The sequence below is a fragment of the Oncorhynchus tshawytscha genome, linkage group LG03, assembly GCF_018296145.1.
Source record: "Oncorhynchus tshawytscha isolate Ot180627B linkage group LG03, Otsh_v2.0, whole genome shotgun sequence".
Taxonomy (NCBI): domain Eukaryota; kingdom Metazoa; phylum Chordata; class Actinopteri; order Salmoniformes; family Salmonidae; genus Oncorhynchus; species Oncorhynchus tshawytscha.
The window spans coordinates 16,020,636-16,040,677 of NC_056431.1; the positions used below are offsets into that span (position 1 = coordinate 16,020,636).

A 20,042-nucleotide genomic window follows, 5' to 3' on the forward strand; every position below is an offset into this window, starting at 1 on the left:
TTCACAGGCCTCCATCCTCTTATCCTTAAGCCCCTCTCGGGAGCTGTGTGTCTGTGTGTGTTTACACGCTCTGATGGTTTAACCGGCTTGTGTGTGTGTGTGCAGTAGCACAGTTATGGGTCAGTGATTTAATGGGAAATAGAGCAGCTCTTTTGGCCCTCAGTGTCCCTAAAGAGACTGACACACACACACACACACACATACACACACACACAGTGTCTTTCCCCAAAGAGCATGTGTCTGATGTTACTTGTGTCTGTACTATACATGTCCCTAAATGTCTCAAAGTGAGAGGGAGAGAGAGGATGGGTCATTAAGTCTGAGGCAGGTCTCACTTTCAGAGAATCTTAGAAAGAGAAAAGAGCTATGGTACCTTACCTGTGAGTGTGCGCACACACACAGCTAGATCTGAGTGAAAGAAGTGTACAGTAACAGTCATTAATATTCTCTGACACATCTGACCTGTTCTATTCTAGCAGGGACAAAGGCTGTGTGTGATAGGGCCTGGCCCCTTGTCTGTGACTGGTCTCAGTCTATAGCTGTCCTGTATATCCCTGTTCTCTATAGTCTTGCGCTGTTGTTCAGAGACCCCAGACAGCTTGTTGTTGATGACAGCCCATTAATCACCTGTCTGTCTCTGGCACACACACACACACATACACACACCTCTCCCCTAACACACACACCTCTCAGCCCCTCTTAGCCAGGACAAAGGTCTGAGTGTAATTGAGTCTTCTGCTTCAAGAGGCTCTCCACCTAACAAAGAGAAACACTAAACCAACACCACACAGACACTGTAGACTAGGAGTTCCTGTTAGCGTGACAGAGAGGGAAAGAATGGTCAGGGATGGATAGATGGATAGATGGAGAGACAGATGAAAGTATGTGTCTGGACAGAACAGAGGGACCAAGAGGGAGGGGTAGAGAAAGGAGGAAGGGGAAGCTGAAGAGGGGGATTGACGAGAGGGGTAAGGCTACACCCATCTACAGCTCCTTACATCTCAGGAGAGGGAAGGTGAGAGGGATAGAAAGAGGGTTGGAAACACCCAAATTAAAGTGGAAGGTGAGAGAACCAGATGGATAGAGATGAGCTGGACTAGTGTGTTTCTATTTTAGGAGGGTTTCTGTTGCTGTTCAGGAGCTAGATCTGATTGGTAAGACTCAATACAGACTTGAGGGTTTGGGGAACAGAATTAGGTTCTGAGCTCGTTCGGAATGCATTCCTCTTGATTTTCATAACACACAGACACGCGTGCGCACACACTTTCTTGGTACCATCGGGGTGTGTGCACGTGCATGCACATTTAGAGAATGCAGTCCTCTGGTCCAGTGCAAGCAAACAAATGGCTGAAGGAGATGGGGCTAATACACACACCCCTTCCCTGTGGAGTGTGTGACATGACATCTAAACTCAGCAGCATCTCCAGGCCTCTAATAAAACACACATCAAAGACATACTAGCAGGCCTGGCATTTAACACACCCACACGCTACACACGTACCGGTAACTGCCAAAATAATGGAAACAGTTGAGTAAATGAGGGATACAATGTATGTTGAAAGCAGGTGTTAAATTAATTAATTAATAAAAATACACAGTTGCCTGTTTTGTTTTGGCTATCATGGTTAAGAGATCTCACTTTTTGAATGAGTGGTCTCAAAGGAGCATAGGGGGTTTAAAGTGTCTGTGTGTGGGGTTGCACATTTTGGGGAATATTCAGAGGTGTAAACTTTCCATGGGAATGTATGGGACTTATCGGAAATATATGCAAATTAATGTTAATACCGTTTAAATGTAGATGTTTTTTTTTCATTGGATATATTATGAGTAAACATAATTGCAAATTATTAAATCATTCCAATAGAAATTTTAAACTATTTAGTTAAAATCATAACTTTCATTAAATGAGTTGACTCTTCACATGGGATGATTTCACTGAACAATTCTTTTTATTTTGAATGATCTCCAATGATCCATCGCATCTCCCAAAAACGTTTTCAACATACAGTTGAAGTCGGAAGTGTACATACATTTAGGTTGGAGTCATTTAAAACTCGTTCTTCAACCACTCCACAAATTTCTTGATAACAAACCATAGTGTTAATGCGAGTGTAGCGAAATGCTTGTGCTTCTAGTTCCGACAATGCAGTAATAACCAACGAGTAATCTAACCTAACAATTCCAAAACTACTACCTTATACACACAAGTGTAAAGGGATAAAGAATATGTACAGAAGAATGTGTAAAGAACACATAAAGATATATGAATGAGTGATGGTACAGAACGGCATAGGGAAGATGCAGTAGATGGTATAGAGTACAGTATATACATATGAGATGAGTAATGTAGGGTATTAAAACGTTATATTAAGTAGCATTGTTTAAAGTGGCTAGTGATATATTTTAAATACATTTCTGTCACGTAGAGTAGGCCAGAAGGCTATACTGGAAAACCTAACCTCTATCAAAATAAAAAGATGGTGGAGCCACAAAAGTTCTTCTGTGCTTCAGGGTGTTTATTTACAAAGTGATGCCGGAACAAAAACCACAGTACTGCCATCAAACGTATACCTTATGGGACAGCTAAACACAATGCTGCCCCATTCACAGCTCAATCCAAAATGGCCTCCATGAACTGAAAGAGTGGCTTCTTTTGTAGGGCTAGCCCCTCCCCTCAGAACAATTAACACAAATTAATTAAGCAATTATCTAGTCAAACCTACATTTTCCATTAACTAAACATACATACATTGCAACACGTTTTTAAACTATCACCACATAACATTTACAAAATTACATCACTACTGACTACTCACTACTGTGTCTTTCAATATGCACATTTACATTAATGAGCCATTTGGGACAGGCACTACAAAGTCAGCCCAATTCCCTTTGCTCGGGTCCTTATCCAGCATACCCGGAAGCTACAGAGAGCGAGAGGAACAAAACAAACAAACAAAGCGCTCATCCACAACACAGATAAGTATAATACATATTGCTTATATTAAATATGAACACTGACAAGTGTGAAATGTATGTACTAAGACAGAAGTTAATTTGTGTGTTGACCCACATTGTTACCTTATCTTATACCTGAGCAGGGAGGAGTGATGAATGTGTGCGTGCGTTAAAGAACCAAATTCTGCCCGCGGCCAGTGACGGACTTCTACATCACATTACCTTCTTCCTCTCCTGAAGCGACCAGGTTCGGGAGCCTTTATAGGTAGTCCGCCGTGACGTTCTCTTTTCCTGCCTTGTGACGGACACAGAACCTGAAAGGCTGGAGCTCCAGATACCACCTGGTCACACGAGAATTCTGGTCCTTCATGGTCTGGATCCAGGTCAGTGCTCTGTGGTCTGTGTGCAGGTCAAATACCCTCCCAAGAAGGTAGTAACGGAGACTATCTAGGGTCCACTTTATAGCCATGCACTCCTTCTCAATTGTAGAATACCTGGTTTTCCTGGCAACAGCTTCCGACTCAGGTACAGCACGGGAAGCTCTTCTCCTGGCTCTCCTTGGGCCAGTACAGCTCCAATTCCCACAGCCGACGCGTCCACCTTCACGAGAAATCTCTTCTGAAAATCAGGGGTCTGGAGAACAGGGAATAAGCACTGTTTTTTTTTTTTCAGTTTCCTGAAGGCTTTCTCACACTCCTCAGTCCACTTCACAGGGTTGCTGGCCACCTTTGAAGTGAGGTTGGTCAGAGGGACAACGATGGTCGAAAACTGCGGAATGAATCTCCGGTACCACCCTGCCAGACCTAGGAAGGACTTCACCTGTGTCTTGGTTCTGGGTTGAGGGCTGTTCCTGATGGACTCCACTTTGTCCACCTGAGGCCAAACGTTACCCTTACCCAGCTGGTAACCCAGGTACTTTGTCTCCTGTTTCACCCACTCACACTTCAGGAGGTTAAGCGTGAGGCCTGCATCATAGATCTTCCATAGGACTCTGCTAAGATGCTGTATGTGCTCCTCCCAGGAGTGGCTGTAGATCACCACGTCGTCCAAGTAAGCAGCACAGTAATCGTCACAGTCCTGGAGGACCTTGTCCATCAGCTGCTGGAAAGTTGGCGGGGCCCCATGAAGGCCAAATGGCATGACCTTGAACTGGAACAGGCCCATTGGCGTCCAGAATGCAGTGTAGGCCTTGGATTGTTCATCCAGGGGCACCTGGCACATTATTAAAGTGGCTGGAGTTGAGTCAGTGTGTTGGCAGCAGCCACTCAATGTTAGTGGTGGCTGTTTAACCGTCTGATGGCCTTGAGATAGAAGCTGTTTTTCAGTCTCTCGTTCCCTGCTTTGATGCACCTGTACTTCTGGATGATAGCGGGGTGAACAGGCAGTGGCTCGGGTGGTTGTTATCCTTGATGATCTTTATGGCCTTCCTGTGACATCAGGTGGTGTAGGTGTCCTGGAGGGCAGGTAGTTTGCCCCCGGTGATGGGTTGTGCAGACCTCACTACCCTCTGGAGAGCCTTACGGTTGTGGGCGGAGCAGTTGCCGTACCAGGCGGAAATACAGCCCGACAGGATGCTCTCGGTTTGCAACTGCACATGGGGACAAAGATCGTACTTTTTGGAGAAATGTCCTCTGGTCTGATGAAACAAAAATAGAACTGTTTGGCCATAATGATCATCGTTATGTTTGGAGGAAAAAGGGGGAGGCTTGCAAGCCGAAGAACACCATCCCAACCGTGAAGCACGGGGGTGGCAGCATCATGTTGTGGGGGTGCTTTGCTGCAGGAGAGACTGGTGCACTTCACAAAATAGATGGCGTCGTGACGAAGGAAAATTACGTGGATATATTGAAGCAACATCTCAAGACATCAGTCAGGAAGTTAAAGCTTGGTCGCAAATGGGTCTTCCAAATGGACAATGACCCCAAGCATACTTCCACAAGTTGTGGCAAAGGGGCTTAAGGACAACAAAGTCAAGGTATTGGGGTGGCCATCACAAAGCCCGGACCTTATTACTATGGAGAATTTGTGGGCAAAACTGAAAAAGTCTGTGTGAGCAAGGAGGCCTATAAACCTGACTCAGTTACACCAGCTTTGTCAGGAGGAATGGGCCAAAATTCACCCAACTTATTGTGGGAAGCTTGTGGAAGGCTACCCAAAACGACCTCCTCAGTGTCCACCTCTTGAACTTCAGACACTGAGGCATCATCTTCACTGTCACTCTCCAACCTTGTTGTCAGGCTCAAAAAAACTCAAATTTGCCTGGATGGCAAATTGCCTTGTGTTGGTCAGCCTGTTGTGTGCCTTGGTATGTGTGTTCCCAAACAAGGACCAGTTGCGCTCTGAGGTGGCTAATGTTGGTGGGATTTTGAGGATAATGGAGGCAACAGGAGAAAGAGCCTCGGATCCACAGTCCCTTCCACCAGGTGGCTGATGAGATATGTTTACACGACTGCCGTATTGCATCTCCATCCAATGCCCTTGCTTGGAAGTGTACTTCGCCAAACTGCAAAGAACCTTGCCTTCATCCAGGCCAAGGTGGCGAGACACGGTAGTGATGACACCATAGGTCTTGTTGAACTCAGCATCAGACAGGATGCTCTTGCCAGCACACTTGGGGTCCAACATGTATGCTGCGGTGTGTATGGGCTTCAGGCAGAAGTCTTCACTCTTTTTAATGCTTTTCTGAACTGCAGTTTCCTCTGCTTGGAGCAACAGTGAAGTACAGATTTCTTATCTTACATCTGCAAGCAGAGTCTGAACATCAGACAAGATGGCATTGTCATGCTGCTTACCACTCTCTCCCAAAATACTTCATCTAGGAGGATCCTCTTGATGAGGTTGTCCATATCAACAGACTGTGATATGGCCATTTCTTGGATTGACTCCTTCCCCTCCAGGGGACAGCCAAATGTGATGACAACACCACCCCAACGGGTATTGTTGGGCACCTTCAATGTGGTGTTCTTATTCAAATCAAAGTTTATTTGTCACGTGTGCCAAATACAACAGGTGTAGACCTTACAGTGAAATGCTTACTTACAGGCTCTAACCAATAGTGCAAAAAATGTATTAGGTGAACAATAGGTAGGTAAAGAAATAAAACAACAGTAAAAAACAGGCTATAAAAGTAGCAAGGCTACATACAGACACCGGTTAGTCAGGCTGATTGAGGTAGTATGTACATGTAGATATGGTTAAAGTGACCTATGCACATATGATTAACAGAGAGTAGCAGTAGTGTAAAAGGGGGGTTGGTGGGTGAGACACAATGCAGATAGCACGGTTAGCCAATGTGCGGGAGCACTGGTTGGTCGGTCGGTCTTCTCACTTTGCTTGGTGAGGTAGATTGCTGCTATAACTTGATGCCCCTTCACATGCCTAATCATTTCCTTGGCTCTCTTGTAGAGTGTAGCCATTGTTTTCAGTGCCATGATGTCCTTGATGAGCAGATTCAATGCATGAGGTCCAAGGTCATCGATGACTGCCTTCAGCTCATCTGCAATGTAGAGACCAATGTGTCTGTGCTCTTGTAGAATACTGGTTGAGGAGTGGAGATGTAGTTAATTATTCCTTGCCTGTGAACATTCGACCACCCATCAGAGATGATTGCAATAGTCTGCTTTCTCTATGATTTGCTTGACCTTCACTTGAACTCTGCATCCAGCAAATGAGTAGATAAAGCATGTCTGGTTGGAATGGTGTATGTTGGGCAAAGAACATTCAGAAATCTCTTCCAATACACATTGCCTGTGAGCATCAGAGGTGAACCAGTTGCACACACAGCTTGAGCAAGACATTCATCAGCATTTCTCTGACTGTGTTCCTCCGTTGAGTCAAAAACTTCTGATTCCAGGATGACCATAAGCTGTTGCTATCAATAAGGTGTCTGATTCATAATTTTCAGAGAGGGCTTTTGTCAGAGGTTGCTTGTTGTGAGCGCTGATGGAACTTTATGCACTTGGCCAGATGATTCTGCATCTTTTTTGCTTTCTTCACATATGATTTGGCACAGTATTTGCAAATGTACACAGCTTTTCCTTATACATTAGCTGCAGTGAAATGTCTCCACACATCAGATAGTGCTTGTGGCATTTCCTGTAAAGAAAAAAAAACAAATGCAATTCCATGTACAGATAAATAGTTAAGCAGTTAGATTGAACAACTCCTTTGTAAAATAAATGTTTTAAAATGAAACGTGTATGGAAATAAGTGAATTAACACTCCTCAATTAGGTTCACTGTTATAAGCTCTTTTTTTAATGAATTTAAGCAAAATTCCACTAATTCCAGGGCTTAACTTCCCAAATGTACTTCAAAGTTTCAGACCCTTTGCAACCCTGTGTGTGTCACCAGATCTCAACCCAATTGAACACCTCTGGAATATTATTGAGCGGTGCCTGAGACAGCTTTTTCCATCACCAAATCATCAAATGATGGAATGTCTCATGGAAGAATGGTGTCGGATCCCTCCAATGAAGTTAGACACTTGTAGTCTATGCCAATGTGCATTAACTTGTGTATGCCCCACACCCTATTAAGACTATGTTGGTGTTTCCTTTATTTTGGCAGTTACCTGTACATAGACATGTTTTATTAAAGTGTATTGCGTGATTGTATCTGAGCTCATCGTGTGTGTGTGTGCAGGCTTCAGGTAATGAGATGTTGCCTTGTCTGTAGTTGACAGTATGTTTACTGTCTCTAAGGAGACTTAAGATCTGATTATGACAGAGACATGGAGGTGAAAAATGTTGCGACCCTGCCCACTTGTGGGGAAAACAACCTGTGGTGATTACCCCATTGCCTCACAGCAAAAACTTTAAATTTTTCAAAAACAATTTTCTTGTTTGTTTTAGTCGATTTACAAAACTACATTTAAGAAAAGTACAACATGTCTAAAGTTTACTTTTCAACATTTCCTGCTCCCTAGCATTCTCACAACTAAGAAAAAGGTAATATTGTAGTGCTTCCCTCGCCCCTTTTCATGACGATGCTTGCAGCCACTTGAGTGAGTGAATGCTAACTATCGACTGGAATATTAAGCTAGCTAAGACCAACAACACAGACTATACAGCTACTAGTGGTGAGTGGAGTTACAAACGGACTATACTAAACAAGTTAAATGTCTTACCTGTGATGAAATGTTTTCCACACATAACTACTTGTAGCCTACTTGGCCACTGCGTCCCCATATTTCCTACTCTCCCACACCGGATACCCTGAAGACACAGGGCGCTTCTCGCAGGCTTTATTTTCCTACATGGGAGCATTGCGAGCCGTAGGTTGTGATTTTTTTTTTTGTTGACCTGGCTACATGTACATTGAACAACACAGCAGTTTTCAGCATGTTCTGTTATTTCTGTAGAACAAAATCGATGAAGAAGTTGCCTCTTTACAATGGGGGTGAAATAGAGACTGTTTGTTTTCTGCAATTTGTGGGCATGGTCGAGGGAATTCAATATTACTTGAATGTTGACTGGGACTATCTCCTGTTTCTACAAGGTTCCAGCACTGTTATTACCTACAGTTATAACTCTTCCTGAATCTTAACCCTTACTGCTAGAGGAGAGTATATGAGTTAACCCCATCTCTATAACTGGGTTATACTGTAACTGGGTTATACTGTATGTCACACAAATGCACTCCCTTTAGTAGCCTCCTCCAGTAAATTATGCTCATGTAAACTGTAAGGGACGTTAACCCTCTGACCATTCATTAACCCTTAACACACGTCTGACTCCATGTCTGTCTATCGAGATGAAGAATGTACGGCTTGATTTATAGAGCTACTTAAACTAACAAATCTAACCATTCTGTACACCAGCTGCTCTGACAGGGAGAAGAGTGTGTGCACTCCTCCCTACCAGCTGGGAGTCTTCTCCTCTTGAGATCTTTCTCCCCAACTCTTCCCCTGATCTCCCTCTGTCCCTCTCTCTTCCTCTGTCCCTCTCTCTTCCTCTGTGACCCCTGAGGACGGTAATATGTCAGTGACAGTAATAAGTACCGTCTCATCTGAACTCCTACTTTAATAAAGGCTGGCTCAGGGAGATGAGCTCAGTTTATTTGCTCTTGGCTGAGTGTGTTTGTGTAAAACACCACTGTAGTAAACATACTCCAGTTCAGTGGATGCGGCAAGTGTCATTAATACTATGCTACCCACTGTGCGTGTTTGAGTTTTGCAGTTTGGTTCCCAGCCTGTCAACTGTCATATTTCACTATGAAACTTGGGTAAGGGAGTACAAATTTGGAGTGTGAGGGGGTTGATGAATCCAAAGATTGGAACTAAACCCCCCGCCCCCCCAGCACACACACACTGTCCTATCTCTGTGAAATCTGTCTCTCCTTATTTCTCCTCAGAGTCCCCCCGGCAACGACCCTCTGAGTCAGCAAACAAACAACTATAACTCTCTGTGTGAGTGCCTGATTGGCTGATGTGTTTTGAGTGAAAACATCATGTCTGGTTTTATCTGCAGATCAGCTAATAACCCAACATAGCCTGATGATTATGATAGTCCACACGCACGTAAGCTCTTACATTCACACGCTAGCTTACACACGCGCGCATTCCTTAGAGCCGTTGTTGTAATCTTAATTCTTGACCTATGTGATCTGTGTGCTTCGGTCTACACATCTCTCTCGCTCTGTCTTTCTCTTTGGATTTTATGGAGATTTGGAAGCCTGCCTAATTTCTGTGTTTAGACTATAATATAATGTTGAGATATCTGACAGATGTCCCTCTCTTGTATTTGTAGGAGATGTGTCTGGTGGCTCCTGAGTCTCCGTCTGAACAGGCCAGGAGAGTCTTCCAAACCTTCGACCCAGAAGGTAATACTGTTCAACGATAGTCTGATAGTCTCTAAGGTTGGGCGGTATCCAGATGTTCATACCGTTTCAGGAACCATAATGTGGTATACGGTATTACCGGAAGTGCACACAAGGGGCGATATTAAAATAGAAACGCACAACAATTTAGGCAACAGGGATCTTGATCCAGGAGGGGATTGAATGTCTCTGCTGTAACCAAGACGCTTGATCTTGACACTTAGCAAGCAAGTTAGCAAACCAAATGCATAGCTGGAGCCCTGAGCTGGATATAATTTGACACATCTTAGGTTTCTTATTGTTCTAAGCAGTGGCGTAGCACGCACCCCCACAGACCCTGGTTTATCGGTTTTGAATATCATACCATCTGTATTTTGAAATGCCCCAACATACGGTATAAACGGTATATCGCCTAATAGTGTGTGTCTCTCTCTCTCACACACACACCAATATCCTGGACATGTTATCTTTTCTCCTCTCTCCTTCCTGGTAGAGCATGTGCCTGTATAACCTCAGACTCCTATATTCTCATCCTCTCTTCTCCTCATCCTCTGAGCAGGGGTCCTCTCTCGTCTCATCTCTGCTGTTGTTGTTTTGGGGTTAGTGTGTGTGTGTCAGCCCGCCCGCCTGCCCCAATCCCCCCCACAGCTGAGTCAACCTGCTCCCATCCTCTTCTTCCTCCTTTTGGGGTGATCGGGGGCGGGAAGGCAAAGAAAAGGGCAAGGATAGTGATAAAAAGAGGAATAATATTTTATGTGATGGGAGAGAGAAGGGCAACCAGCTCTCTCGTGTCAGAATTAGAATTATTTACTTGGCTTTGACGGCCTTCTCTGTCTTCTTGGGGAGCAGCACTGCCTGGATGTTGGGCAGCACACCACCCTGAGTGATGGTCACACTGCCGAGCAGTTTGTTCAGCTCTTCGTCATTTCGGACGGTCAGCTACGAGGAATGATGCGAGTTTTCTTGTCACAGGCGGTGTTGCCGGCCTACTCCATGATCTCAGCAGTTAGGTACTTGAGCACGGTGGCCAGGTAGACTGGTGCGCCAGTGCCCACACGCTGCCTTTGCGCAGCAGCCTGTGCACACGGCCCACGGGGAACTGGAGCCCGGCACAGGATGACGGGTCTTTGCCTTCGCCCTGGCCTTGCCTCCGGTTTTGCCTCTTCCGCTCATATTGGTTGCTTTAGTATGTCAGAGAGAGTCCAATTCCGAGGTGTTTAAAGTTCAGGCATTAACTCGGAAGCAGATTCAAACTTGCTGGATTCGAACATGCAACCTTTGGAATCCGAGGCAGATGCTTACAAATTATCTGCCATCCCTGTCCACAACACCCTAGCAAAACCGAAACCTACTTGAAGGTAATAGATAGACATGGATGGATGTCGAATACTGACTTGTATCACAGGTGACCTGGCTGGAGAAAGGAGGGACATATGAGAGTTCTACTTCACACTCTGAGCCTCTACTGAGCCTCTACTGAGTCACTGAGCCTATACTGAGTCACTGAGGATGTCAGATTCTAAGGCCCCGCTGCTTTCTAATAACTACTCTCTGCTTTTGGTCGTGGAAAGAAGGTGAGCTGAATGAACGATGGGGGGGAGAGACACTATATTATCAAAAGTATATGTGGACACCTGCTCGTCGAACGTCTCATTCCAAAATCATGGGCATTAATGAAGTTGGTCCCCTCTTTGCTGCTATAACAGCCTCCACTCTTCTGGGAAGGCGTTCCACTAGATGTTGGAAAATTTCTGTGGGATCTTGCTTACATTTAGCCACAAGCATTAGTGAGGAATGGCGCTGATGTGTGATTAGGCCTGGCTTGCAGTCGGCATTACAATATATCCCAGAGGTGTTTGATGGGGTTGAGGTCAGGGCTCTTGCAGTCAATCAAATTTAGTTCAGCCGATGTCACAAAGTGCTATACAGAAACCCAGCCTAAAACCCCAAAAAGGAAGCAATGTAGAAGCACAGTGGCTAGGGAAAAACTCCCTAGAAAGCCAGGAACCTAGGAAGAAACCTATAGAAGAACCAGGCTCTGAGGGGCGGCCACTCCTCTTCTGGCTGTGCCGGGTAGAGATTATAACAGAACATGACCAAGATGTTCAAACGCTCATAGATGACCAGCAGGGAATCGTGATAATTATAATAATCATCATCACAGTGGTTGTAGAGGGTGCAACAGATCCGCACCTCGGGAGTAAATGTATGTTGGCTTTTCATAGCTGATCATTGAGGTCGAGGCAGCAGGTGTGGTAGAGAGTTGAAAATAGCAGTTCCGGTACAAGGAAGCAGTTCCGGTACAGGGAAGCACATCTGGTGAACAGGTCAGGGTTCCATAGCCGCAAGCAGAACAGTTGAAACTGGAGCAGCAGCAAGACCATGTGGACTGGGGACAGCCAGGAGTCATCAGGCTAGGTAGTCCTGAGGCAAGGTCCCAGGGCTCAGGTCCTCCGGGAGAGAGTTTGTTGGAGGTAGAGAGAGAGCGTGTTTTGTTAGAGGGAGCATACGTAAATTCATACAGGACAGGAGAAATACTCCAGATATAACAAACTGTCCATAGCCCCCCGACACACACTATTGCAGCATAAATACTGGAGGCTGAGACAGGATGGGTCAGAGACTCTGTGACCCCTTCCGACGATACCCCCAGACAGGGCCATCCAGGCAGGAGATGACCCCACCCACTTTCCCAAAGCTCAGTCCCCACAGCGCTAGAGGGATATCTTCAGTCAGGCCAGTCAAGTTCTCGACAAACCATTTCTTTATGGACATTGCTTTGTGCACGGGTACGTTGAAAGAGGAAAGGGCCGTCCCCAAACTGTTGGAATATAATTGTATGCTGTAGCATTAAGATTTCTGTACACTGGAACTAAGGGCCAAGCCCGAAGCATGATAAACAGCCCCAGACCATTATTCCTCCTCCACCAAACTGTACAGTTGGCACTATGCATTGGGGCAGGTAGCGATCTCATGGCATCCGCCAAATCCAGATTAATCTGTCGAACTGACAGATGGTGACGTGTGATTCATCACTCCAGAAAACCCATTTCCACTGCTCCAGAGTGCAAAGCTCACCTCTATTGGACCACTCCAGCCAATGCTTGGCATCGCGCATGGTGATCTTAGGCTTGTGTGCTGCTGCTCTGCCATAGAAACCCATTTCATGAAGCTCCCGACGAACAGTTATTTTGCCGACATTGCTCCAGGGGAAGTTTGGAACTCAGTAGTGAGTGTTGCAGCTGAGGATAGACTATTTTTATGCGCTACAGCACTCTGTGGTCCCGTTCTGGAGCTTGTGTGGCCTGCCACTTTGCAGCTGAGCCATTGTTTCTCCTAGACTTTTCCTCTTCACAATAACTGCACTTACAATTGACCCGGGCAGCTCTAGCAGGGCAGAAATTTGACGAACTGACTTGGTAGCATCCTATGACAGTGCCACGTTGAAAGTCACTGAGCTCTTCAGTATGGCCATTCTACTGCCAATGTTTGTTTATGGAGATTGCATGGCTATGTGCTCGATTTTATACACCTATTAGCGACGGGTGTGGCTGAAGTAGCCGAATCCACAATTTAAAGGGGTGTCCACATACATTATATATACACACACAAAAGTATATATGGAGAGATTGAGTTACCCATGGTATGTGTGATTGTCACACTACACAATGAGAGCGTGATGCATGTTGCTGGAGTGTGAGTGTGTCCAGCTGAAGGTCACCGTAGTCATCACACACACCCCATGGACCAAACCTGCACAGACACATTTGTGTGTTTGTCGCTGTCTTTGATATGTGTGTGTGTGTGTGTGTGTGTGTGTGTGTGTGTGTGTGTGTTCCAGCAGGAATAATTTCTGACTGCATAAACAACATTCCTCTGTTTCGTGTTTATAAGAACAATATGCCTCTTGACGTAGCTGAGGGGTTGTGTGCGCCTGTTTGTGTTGACGTTTCTAACAAAGTGAGCGCCACCAGCTGAGAGTAGTCTTGTCTGTTCTGGTTACCTCCACACCAAATATGTAGTAAACAGAGAAATTGATAGGTCTGTCTACACTGAGATGTGTTTCTGCTGTTTCGTGAGATTTTTCATTTACGCCATATGGATGTTTATACACACACTAGAACCAGCAGAGCTGAGAGCAGTGTCAAAGCCCTATAAATCTGCCAGTGTCACATCTACAGTCGGCCCAGTTCACTGTGTTATAGAAGAGAGGCGCCAGAGTGTGCACACATCCCATATGCACGCAATAATTTACACACAGGTCTCCCATGCACGCAATAACACACACACACACACACACACACACAGGTCACCACACACACACACAGGTCTCCCATGCACGCAATCACACACACACACACACAGGTCTCCCATGCACGCAATCGCACACACACACACACACACACACAGGTCTCCCATGCACGCAATCGCACACACACACACACACACACAGGTCTCCCATGCACGCAATCGCACACACACACACACACACACACACAGGTCTCCCATGCACGCAATCGCACACACACACACAGGTCACCCATGCACACACACACAGGTCTCCCATGCACACACACACACACACACACACACACACAGGTCTCCCATGCACGCAATCGCACACACACACACACACACACACACACACACACACACACACACAGGTCTCCTCCATGCACGCAACGCACACACACACACACACACACACAGGTCTCCCATGCACGCAATCGCACACACACACACACAGGTCTCCCATGCACGCAATCGCGCACACACACACACAGGTCTCCCATGCACGCAATCGCGCACACACACACACAGGTCTCCCATGCACGCAATCGCGCACACACACACACAGGTCTCCCATGCACGCAATCGCGCACACACACACACACACACAGGTCTCCCATGCACGCAATCGCACACACACACACACACACACACACACACACAGGTCTCCCATGCACGCAATCGCGCACACACACACACACACACACACACACACACACACACACACACACACAGGTCTCCCATGCACGCAATCGCGCACACACACACACACACACACACACACAGGTCTCCCATGCACGCAATCGCGCGCACACACACACACACACACACAGGTCTCCCATGCACGCAATCGCACACACACACAGGTCTCCCATGCACACACACACACACACACAGGTCTCCCATGCACGCAATCGCACACACACACACACACACACAGGTCTCCCATGCACGCAATCGCACACACACACACACACACACACACACACACAGGTCTCCCATGCACGCGAACGCAATCGCACACACACACAGGTCTCCCATGCACGCAATCGCACACACACACACACACACACACAGGTCTCCCATGCACGCAATCACACACACACACACACACAGACACAGGTCTCCCATGCACGCAATCACACACACACACACACACACACACACAGGTCTCCCATGAACGCAATCGCACACACACACAGGTCTCCCATGCACGCAACGCACACACACACACACACACACACACACACACACACACACAGACACAGGTCTCCCATGCACGCAATCACACACACACACACACACACACACACACACACACACACACAGGTCTCCCATGCACGCAACGCACACACACACACACACAGGTCTCCCATGCACGCAATCGCACACACACACACACACACACACACAGGTCTCCCATGCACGCAATCGCACACACACACACACACAGACACAGGTCTCCCATGCACGCAATCACACACACACACACACACACACACACACACACACACACAGGTCTCCCATGAACGCAATCGCACACACACACAGGTCTCCCATGCACGCAATCGCACACACACACACACACACACACACACACACAGACACAGGTCTCCCATGCACGCAATCACACACACACACACACACAGGTCTCCCATGCACGCAATCGCACACACACACAGGTCTCCCATGCACGCAATCGCACACACACACACAGGTCTCCCATGCACGCAATCGCGCACACACACACACAGGTCTCCCATGCACGCAATCGCACACACACACACACACACACACACACACAGGTCTCCCATGCACGCAATCGCACACACACACAGGTCTCCCATGCACGCAATCGCACACACACACACACACACACACACACACACACACACACACACACACAGGTCTCCCATGAACGCATCGCACACACACACAGGTCTCCCATGCACGCAATCGCACACACACACACACACACACACACACACAGACACAGGTCTCCCATGCACGCAATCACACACACACACACACACAGGTCTCCCATGCACGCATCGCACACACACACAGGTCTCCCATGCACGCAACACACACACACACACACACAGGTCTCCCATGCACGCAACGCGCACACACACACACAGGTCTCCCATGCACGCAATCGCACACACACACACACACACACACACACAGGTCTCCCATGAACGCAATCGCACACACACACAGGTCTCCCATGCACGCAATCACACACACACACACACACACACACACACACACACACACACACACAGGTCTCCCATGCACGCAATCGCACACACACACACACACACACACACACACAGGTCTCCCATGCACGCAATCACACACACACACACACACACACACACACACACACACACACACACACAGGTCTCCCATGCACGCAATCGCGCACACACACACACACACACACACACAGGTCTCCCATGCACGCAATCGCACACACACACACACACACACAGGTCTCCCATGCACGCAACGCACACACACACACACACACAGGTCTCCCATGCACGCAATCGCACACACACACACACACAGACACAGGTCTCCCATGCACGCAATCACACACACACACACACACACACACACACACACACACACACAGACACAGGTCTCCCATGCACGCAATCACACACACACACACACACACACAGGTCTCCCATGCACGCAATCGCACACACACACAGGTCTCCCATGCACGCACGCACACACACACACAGGTCTCCCATGCACGCAATCGCACACACACACACACACACACACACACACACAGGTCTCCCATGAACGCAATCGCACACACACACAGGTCTCCCATGCACGCATCACACACACACACACACAGGTCTCCCATGCACGCACACACACACACACACACACACACACAGGTCTCCCATGCACGCAATCGCACGCACACACACACACACACACACACACACACACACAGGTCTCCCATGCACGCAATCGCACGCACACACACACACACACAGGTCTCCCATGCACGCACATCACACACACACACACACACACACACACACACACACACACACAGGTCTCCCATGCACGCAATCGCACACACACACACACAGGTCTCCCATGCACGCAATCGCACACACACACACACACACACACATGTCTCCCATGCACGCACACACACACACACACGTCTCCCATGCACGCAACACACACACACACACAGGTCTCCCATGCACGCAACGCACACACACACACACACACACACACACACACACACAGGTCTCCCATGCACGCATCGCACACACACACACACACACAGGTCTCCCATGCACGCAATCGCACACACACACACACACAGGTCTCCCATGCACGCAATCGCGCACACACACAGGTCTCCCATGCACACACACACACACACACACACACACACAGGTCTCAGGTCTCCCATGCACACACACACACACACAGGTCTCCCATGCACACACACACACACACAGGTCTCCCATGCACACACACACACACACAGGTCTCCCATGCACGCAATCACACACACACACACACAGGTCTCCCATGCACGCAATCACACACACACACACAGGTCTCCCATGCACGCAATCACACACACACACAGGTCTCCCATGCACGCAATCACACACACACACACACACAGGTCTCCCATGCACGCAATCACACACACACACACAGGTCTCCCATGCACGCAATCACACACACACACACACACAGGTCTCCCATGCACGCAATCACACACACACACACACAGGTCTCCCATGCACGCAATCACACACACACACACAGGTCTCCCATGCACGCAATCACACACACACACACAGGTCTCCCATGCACGCAATCACACACACACACACAGGTCTCCCATGCACGCAATCACACACACACACAGGTCTCCCATGTACGCAATAACACACACACACACATACACACACACACACACACACAGGTCTCCCATACACACACACACACACACACACACACAGGTCTCCCATACACACAATCACACACACACACACACAGGTCTCCCATACACACACACACACACACACACACAGGTCTCCCATACACACAACACACACACACACACACACACACACACACACACACACACACACACACACAGGTCTCCCATACACACACACACACACACACACACACACACACACACACAGGTCACCCATACACACACACACACACACAGGTCTCCCATACACACACACACACACACACAGGTCTCCCATACACACACACACACACACACAGGTCTCCCATACACACACACACACACAGGTCTCCCATGCACACACACACACACACACAGGTCTCCCATGCACACACACACACACACACAGGTCTCCCATGCACACACACACACACACACACACAGGTCTCCCATGCACACACACACACACACACACACACACAGGTCTCCCATGCACACACACACACACACACACACACAGGTCTCCCATGCACACACACACACACACACACACAGGTCTCCCATGCACACACACACACACACACACACAGGTCTCCCATGCACACACACACACACACACACACAGGTCTCCCATGCACACACACACACACACACACACAGGTCTCCCATGCACACACACACACACACACACACACACAGGTCTCCCATGCACACACACACACACACACACACACACACAGGTCTCCCATGCACACACACACACACACACACACACACACAGGTCTCCCATGCACACACACACACACACACACACAGGTCTCCCATGCACACACACACACACACACACACAGGTCTCCCATGCACACACACACACACACACACAGGTCTCCCATGCACACACACACACACACACACACAGGTCTCCCATGCACACACACACACACACACACACAGGTCTCCCATGCACACACACACACACACACACACAGGTCTCCCATGCACACACACACACACACACAGGTCTCCCATGCGCACACACACACACACACACAGGTCTCCCATGCGCACACACACACACACACACAGGTCTCCCATGCGCACACACACACACACACAGGTCTCCCATGCGCACACACACACACACACACAGGTCTCCCATGCGCACACACACACACACACACAGGTCTCCCATGCACACACACACACACACAGGTCTCCCATGCACACACACACACACACACACACACACACACACACACAGGTCTCCCATGCACGCAATAACACACCACTTTGTTAGTGTTTCACACAGAATTTGAAACTTAGGGTAAAGCTATGATTCAGCTGTAGTTCTACCCAGTATGTGTGTACAACACACATACTGTACTCGTGGCGCGCGCACACAATCATATGTTAGTATTTTAAGTAGACGGGTAGGACACACGTGGTAGTGTTTTAAAGCTCGTTCTCTCAGGTAGAGAAGTCATAGCTGAGGAATGTAGGTTAGACAGAGGAGAGGACAAGGCCGGCGTTCGTGCTTAGGCATGTGTGTTCTTGCATGTGTACATATGTGTTTGTGTGTGATGAGGTACCTCTGTTAGCACAATGTAAACTGTGTGTTCAGTCTGCGTGAAGGCCTGTCCTGTTTCAGTGCCACTGGGACTTGCTGATAATGGGGCACCCTCTTCACCCCACCTCTTTGATAATGACTCCCAGAAAACAGACACAGAATTGCAGATGAGTCTGTCTCCTTATTGTGTCTGGACTAAAATTCTCTGAACAATATTGTCTCTTTCTCTCCCTCTAGATAACGGCTTTATTCCAGACTGTCTGTTGGAGGAGGTGATGAAGGCACTAGACCTCGTCTCAGAACCTGAATACTAGTAAGTGTGTGTGCTCTTGTCCAGCCGCCTCAGCTAATGTTTCACTGCTGTTGGGTAAAGAGCAGAGAAAACACAGACAGAACCAGAGAGCGAGAACACTAAACATCCAGA

At 47.8% G+C, this 20,042-nt stretch overlaps 1 protein-coding gene and 1 pseudogene across 2 annotated transcripts in view; one reads left to right on the forward strand and one right to left on the reverse strand.

Moving 5' to 3' along the window:
- Positions 1 to 20,042, forward strand: part of mindy3 (MINDY lysine 48 deubiquitinase 3) — a 50,699-nt gene that overhangs the window by 12,061 nt on the left and 18,596 nt on the right. For both annotated transcript variants that reach the window (XM_024393739.2, XM_024393749.2), the window contains 2 exons: positions 9,707 to 9,779; positions 19,856 to 19,931. In XM_024393739.2, coding sequence (XP_024249507.1) covers positions 9,707 to 9,779; positions 19,856 to 19,931 — 149 coding nt within the window. The remainder of the gene's footprint in view (positions 1 to 9,706; positions 9,780 to 19,855; positions 19,932 to 20,042) is intronic.
- Positions 9,815 to 10,949, reverse strand: LOC121841562 (annotated as a pseudogene).